The 6,839-nt window shown below is 39.6% G+C and overlaps 1 protein-coding gene across 2 annotated transcripts; it reads right to left on the bottom strand.

Annotated features, from left to right (window-relative positions):
• Positions 1-203: 203 nt before the first annotated feature.
• Positions 204-6,485, bottom strand: LOC149249881 (putative receptor-like protein kinase At2g42960). 2 transcript variants are annotated; one of them, XM_089458817.1, is made up of 8 exons: positions 5,633-6,471; positions 3,178-3,869; positions 2,929-3,033; positions 2,580-2,702; positions 2,184-2,354; positions 1,209-1,338; positions 864-1,073; positions 204-717 (listed from the first exon to the last, which is right to left on the bottom strand). In XM_089458817.1, exons 2-8 carry the CDS (start codon positions 3,855-3,857, stop codon positions 541-543), a joined length of 1,596 nt encoding a protein of 531 aa, XP_089314943.1. In that variant the 5' UTR covers positions 3,858-3,869; positions 5,633-6,471; the 3' UTR covers positions 204-540. The 2 variants fall into 2 exon arrangements, with proteins under 2 accessions (XP_089314943.1, XP_089314944.1); XM_089458818.1 differs by lacking the exon at positions 204-717 and having other exon boundaries at positions 816-1,073; positions 5,633-6,485.
• Between the last annotated feature and the right edge of the window lie 354 nt (positions 6,486-6,839).

Below are 6,839 nucleotides of genomic sequence, written 5' to 3'. Positions count from 1 at the left end.
CTAATCCACGAGGCATAAATTGAAGCTTGAAACAATTATGTACACTATTGTTAGGAATTAAAAAAATGATTCTGACAAATCCTTCCTAGAATGCATAATGTGCATTACTAAGGGCATATGATATGCTGAGCTAGTCAGCATAATTTTACTGTAATCCCGATCAACCTTGCTGCAGAGGTTGGTAAATGATTGTCACCTTACACATGTTTCTACCAGGCTATAAGCTTGCAGGTCGAATCGTGCTGTCTTTCCAGCTTGCTGCAGAAAGGTATACGTTCTTTACTTGGGAAAATGAATAAACTGACTACAGAAATTGTGTTGTATTCCATGGTGCAAATCACCCAACAATGCATTCGGAAGTCTGAGAAAACAATACCAGCTTCCCTTATACAGAATCCATATAGTGCAACAGCATTTTGACTAGCTTCCATGTAACGTATATGTGGGAGACAGCAAAGTATGCAATCGGACTTTTTTTTTTCTGAAAACTCAACAAAAAGAACAAAATCTTGGAAATCAATAACAGAATCGTGCATGAGATCAGCGTTCAAATCCCCTGCCCCTTTTGCTCTCCCTAGTATTTGCCTGCTCCAGTATATGTCTGCTTTGTGATTCCACATCTCGAGAAGCTGAACCTTCTGTTATAATTTTCTGGGCTACCCCACCTTGACCGTCAAGTCCTTTGTTTCTGGCATAGTTGGCTCTGCTTCTTCGATCCTGTAAATAGGTCCAGGTTTAGAAATTTTCTCTATTCTCTCATCTTGCAAGCTAAAAGGGTAGATGCCCGCCTCTGGTCATGAAGACAAGCCAAAGAAAAGGTAAAATGGCACTTAAAGAGAAATTCTAGAGATCTGTAGACCTACCTCACGGAAAGGAAACTCATCTGCTTCAAGCATGCGCACCACATGTCCCATCCTAGGTCTTTTCTCAGAATCTGGATCGACACATCTTAGGGCAACCAAAAGTGCCCTCTTCAAATCACGTGTAGATGGTTTCATTTCCATATTTGGGTCTACAACGTCTTCTGAGCGTTTACTTCCTATCATCATCTTTAGCCAATCGACAAGGTTCACCTGTACCATAAACCGTGCAACTAACTGAAACAAATGTCGATCTTTTGGCATTTCGCTGATGCAAAACCCAAAGCCACACCCTTAACATAGAAACTAAATTAACATGCATGTCTAAAAGGATTTATGTGAGCCTACCTCTGGTGCAGGCCGACCGTAGTCAACTGGTTCTCTACCTGTGATAGTTTCCAGGAGAAGGATTCCAAAACTGTAAATATCACTTTTTTCATTCAATAATCCTGAATTTGCATACTCTGGGGCAACATACCTGAAAATGCCAGTACATCAACAGAATATAGAGTCATTATTTCAAGTTTTTAAAAGCTTTATCTCAAGCTACAGAAGTAAACACTTCACCAATGTGGAAACAGATGAAGTATTAAGCATTCCAGAATTTAAACATTTAAAAATTAACACTTTTAACTTCCAAGACTATCTCCTTTTTATGTCCAGATAACCATTAGACAATTGTACACACAGTAATTCTAGTCATGTCAATAAGACCAAATTGACTGCCAATTTATTGCATGATATATAAGTGCCAATAGAGAACAACTGCAGTATTTGGCAACCAAAACGAGAAATGAGCATGGATATCCCAATTCGATGCACAGATCCAAAAGCTTAAATTTAACCCATAACCAGACACCAAAGATCGACCAGATAGAAGTAATAACAGGTAAACACCGATTTGCTCTACATTGTTCAAGGTACAGGTCATGATATAGGTATTTACACACATACCCATGAGTAAGATAGTCATAATTGCCAATAGGTATGACCTCACCAGAATCAAAATTTTGCAACACAAAAAAATGCCTCATAGATGTATGGATCTCCTCACAAGGAAATAGATGAAATTGCAAATGAAAGAAGTGCAAGTTCTAAATCTCAGAAATTGAATAACAATACCCAGACTAGAGATGAGCCATGCATACATTTTATTGCATTAGGTAGGCAAGGAGAACAGAGGATTCCAAGTTTCCAACTGTACTTTCTAAAGTGGGCATTCCCAAAGGTTGCCCTGAACATTTAACAAGAAGAAAATAGCATGTGTACCAAAACAGTTGTGAATTTTGTTTCCAGCAGATATATGAGAGAGAGAGACAGTACCCAAAAGTGCCCATTACTCTAGTTGTAATGTGGCTCTTTTCTGATCGAAGCAACTTTGCTAATCCAAAATCTGAGAGCTTGCCATTGAACTCATTATCAATTAAGATGTTGCTGGCCTTGATGTCCCTGTGAACAACCTTTGGTTCAACTGCCTCATGTAGATATGCAAGCCTGCAATTTAAGAAACAATCAGTCAGTTAATCTTTCCAACAATTCATTGAAAAAGATGATTGCCTAGAATGCAGTGAAATTTTAATCATAAGAAAACTAAATGTTCAGTATATAATGCTAGTCAACACTGTGCCGTGTACATTTACCAATTAAAATTTGTTGAGAAATCTAACAACTAAAGGTATAGTAAAGAAAGCAATGCAAGAAGGCTGGCAAATTACTTACGCCTTTGCAGTTCCAAGTATAACCTTCACGCGGGCCTCCCAAGTCAGAAAACCTTGTTGTCTCATAGCTCCATGAAGCCATTGCTCTAAATTACCATTATTAACATACTCATATACTAGCATTCTGCAAAAAAGCACTTCTCCTCAAAAACTAGGATTTGATGCAAAGTACCAAAAGAACAGGAAAGGAAAACTATGACTAGTGATGTCAAATTGACTAAAATTAATACCAAGTTCTCAAGAAAGATTTACTTATGTACGGAATGATAGGACATGAACATAACTAACTTCATGTAAGGTACATCTATGAGAAGAGAAAGGAAATTAATCTGATGTATTCAGAACTTTACCTGTGAGTTCCTTCCACGCAGAATCCAAGGAGACGGACTAGATTTTTGTGTCGCACGTGACCTATGGCCTCAACTTCTGCCCTGAACTCCTTTTCTGCTTGTCCTCTAGATCACATCAAAGATATTCAAAAATTGAGCAAAACCCATATAACAAGTACATAATTCTGCTAGACAAAACAAAGAAAAGCAAGTAAAGAAAACTGAAATAAGAATAAAAAATTACAGGCAAGCATAGAGAGTGAAACCTACAAATTGTTGAAAAGGTTTTTAACTGCAATCATTGTCCCATTTGCAAGCAGCCCCTTGTAGACAACTCCATATCCACCCTCACCTATCACATTCTGCTTTGCAAAAGAATCTGTGGCAATTTGAAGGTCTCTGAGAGTAAACCAATGACCCCATCCAAGATGTGAAACTTCAGGCAAACCACACATTGGTGAAGCTGTATTAATGGCATTAGAAGATGATCCCCTATAAGCTGTCAGTGTGCCTGAGCTTCCCTCATCTGATTGTGAATTCACTGCCCTCTCTAGTTGAAATGTGGAGCTTCCACGGCTGTCACTCTCTGCCTCAGAAGATTTCTTTACACCCAAATGTGCCAAAACCTTCTCTGATTCTTTGTTGCTCGATTTGTCATGGATGGGAAGAAAAATTCCATTTCCCTTCCCATTGCTAGAAAGGAAATTACTAGCCCGTATCCCATCAACCTTGACTTCCTTAATGTCTTTTGAGACATTTGGGATCTGTGTCACTGGTAGTTTTTCTAGCATACTTTTTGACTTTCTCCTCAAGGTGAGCCATATAGACAATGCAATTAGTATTATAACGATGAATGCTCCAACAGCTAGACCAATCACGACCCATAATTTCAGTCCCAAAATGGATGTCTTCTTGGACAGTTCAGTACTGAGAGACCCCTGAGATGACATTTCAGCTAACCCCTGAAAGTGGAGACACCACAAATACATACAACTCTTCAATCACTTGATAGGGAGGAATATACTCAGATCAAGGTCGCACAAGGACAAGAAGTTAAAGTTTTAGAACGTTCCTTTAAATGTAACTGAAACACAAGTGTCAATAACCTTCATTGATAAAGGCATAGGAACTCCCAAAGCAAACATGTAATGAAAATCACATCAAGTAAAATAAAGCATCAGTCAAGACAGTGATCTATAACAAATGCTATCTTCTACCAATTGCATTCACAAGGTTGCTTTCTCATTCTTGAAAAAAAGCTTTCCCAATAGAACAGTTCGGAAAGCCTCTACTTCCAGATTAGAGTCCCAAATATCAGGGAAGCAACTGACAGAAGGACCTAGGATTTTAGAAATTTAGATTGGTTGAATAAGCAGCATCGACTATATTATGTTTGCCAAACCCAATATGCAATAAGAAGGACCCAACATAAATTGGTAACTGCCTGCCTCCCTCGGCATCTAGATTTCAGATAGCCTCCCTCCTTATGCAAATAGGAGATTCCTGACTTCCTGAAAGCTAGCTGGAGTCCTGCGATTCCAGACTAATTGGTAATTCAAACTTCATAAAGCAGTTTTAAGACCAAAAAGAACGTGTTCTGAATCCACACATCTACAGCATGTTCCGCTGGGAATCAATATTTACTATTGTCATGGCAAATTTTGCAAAGGGGTAATGTCCAGGAAAGGTAAGGGAGGGCTAATGATCAGGGAACTCTTTCTTAACAGCAATTGGCATTCACATTCCAACATTCCAGGCTAAGTCTTTATGTCTTAAGAAAGGCTGTCTATCAGGAAAACAATGGATGTTTGGCAATGTATCCTATCTTTGGCCCATAATTGGGTTAATATAACAGAACATCCTCATCCATGGTTATGCAATCACAGAACGGCCTTTATAAAAGCTGAAATAAGTTAAATTGGTTAAGCTCATCCTCTACCTGATAGAAAGACTTTAACTAGATAAGCCACCCTCAGAAGAATATCCCAAATACAAATAAATCAGCTCTCAAAGCAGAAATCACATAGCATATCTTGAGCAATGTAATCAGATAAATAGTGAGATTGTTTGCAACTCATCCACAACTTTACCATATGATTTATTTATGTTGTCTAGATTTGTTCAGCAATAACTTTCACATGCACTTCGACATATACAACTCCTACACACCTGGTATCATATATATATATATGATACCAGGTGCAGAGGAGTTGCATGTGAAAGCTATATATATAGAGCTGACTTTAGCATAACAGAACACCGTCATCTATGATAGCGAAGGCTTTACCAAACTGTAATATATTCTCCTGCAGCAGCCTTGGTTGTGGCAGAGGCCTGTAATTCACGGATGTACTTGGTGCATGCTCAGGGGAGAAGTAATAAATCCCATTGTAGAATGCTGTTTCTAGCCCTTGATTTTGTGGTACAATGTTAAGAAACTACTCTGACAATCTACTTTCCACATTGCTCAAAGCAAGAAGCTAACTTTTGAGATCATTAGTAAGGCATTCATTGGCCTCAATCTAATATACAGAAGAAAGAAGAAGCGGCATTGGCATTATCGATCAACAATGTAAAGGGGCCATTTGCATTATAGATCAAAGATCATTTGCATATTGGGTATTTTAAGGCCACAGCCCCATTAACATAGAAACTTGTTTTAAAGATATTATAAAAAAGAAAGAGTCTGCTAGATTTATTCAACATTGCGGGAAATAATGCATACCGCTTTTGGTAATTGAAACAGGAGGAAGAATTCTCGATTGGGTTCTTCAAAGTACGAATGATTTCTGACCTTCTTCCTGTCCTCGTCCTCCTGCTTATGTTGATTGTATGTAGTTCTGAGCAAAAGCCATTTTTGGGGCGTTTGCAGAGGTGATCGAGGACAGAGAGATGTGGGAGGACATTATCCTCAAATAGGCCTTGAATGTGCAGAGCCCAATTTCTGAGAAGGACGACCTGGAAGAGGTGGGGCAGTTCAGAGGGAGCTATCTTTGAAGAGAGCACACAAAACACGAGATGTAGACGGAGTGGGCCATCAAGAGTTGGGTGGGGGCATGCTTCTCAGCCCCCGCAGGGAAGATCACAGGTAGCTGTCTGCTACAAGCAACACCAATCCAAGCAATTGCCCCAGCGGCAGACGTGGATTGAGACATACATACACAGATTCACTTGACCATATCAACACTTATTCTATAAGATTTGTGTGTACAGGATTGAAGATTCCAAACGAAAGCTCGCCAATTTTGGCAGCAAGCAAAATGTGGCCAATGGGTACACGGATATTGCCCAACTGAATTCTGACTCCGTGGATCAATTTACATTCGCATGTGAATCAGTAATAATGGGGCTGCCCATTTGATCAATTTTCAGTTTTGGGCACAAGCACCCAATCGCCAGATAAGGGGTGAATAAGAAATCGGTGTTGGGAATAAGCAACCGAGAGGCCATGCAGACTGTCAGTGGCAGGTGAGAGACAGTAGAAGACGAAGTCTACTTTTTATTAATGGAAGTAGAAGTAAAGTTTATGAAACAGGCAGTTGAAGAGGTTGGGGATATTGTACACCAAGCAAGAAACGTAAGACGGTGGGTCAGTTTCCAGAGAAAATTTGCCAGCCTGTTATGCTCAGGCTGATGGATGACTAGGATCAAATCTTCAAATGGAAGGACCGTTTGCTTCTGGTTGACAATATTATATGAAAGGAAAATTTTGTGGGATGGTGAGGTAAGGAGGCCCTTATCTTTTGGGTGAGAAAATTGACCCAGTAGGAAAAAAAGACAAGGGAATTGAGCCAGAGCAGAAAGGACATGGGAACCCCACTGTCGGTGTACACGGGTTTTGAGGCATTGGGGTGGGTACCCATCATCATGAGGTAAGGCACGCCACGGTTACAATCCTCTGAATTCTAGGTAAAAGGTATGGGTAAGCCATG

This window comes from Pinus tabuliformis, chromosome 7 (assembly GCF_031772625.1).
Source record: "Pinus tabuliformis cultivar Carrire ecotype Pingquan chromosome 7, CPIR1, whole genome shotgun sequence".
Lineage (NCBI taxonomy): Eukaryota > Viridiplantae > Streptophyta > Pinopsida > Pinales > Pinaceae > Pinus > Pinus tabuliformis.
Note: the sequence above shows the minus strand (reverse complement) of the source record. Positions and strands in the feature narration are given on the sequence as shown.

Coding starts and splice junctions, on each gene's coding strand:
- LOC149249881 (XM_089458817.1), bottom strand. CDS start 3,857: ATGTCATCTCAGGGGTCTCTCAGTACTGAACTGTCCAAGAAGACATCC. Junction 2,355..2,579: donor ATACTTGGAACTGCAAAGGC/GTAAGTAATTTG, acceptor CTTAAATTGCAG/GCTTGCATATCTACATGAGG. Junction 1,339..2,183: donor AGAGTAATGGGCACTTTTGG/GTACTGTCTCTC, acceptor TGGCATTTTCAG/GTATGTTGCCCCAGAGTATG.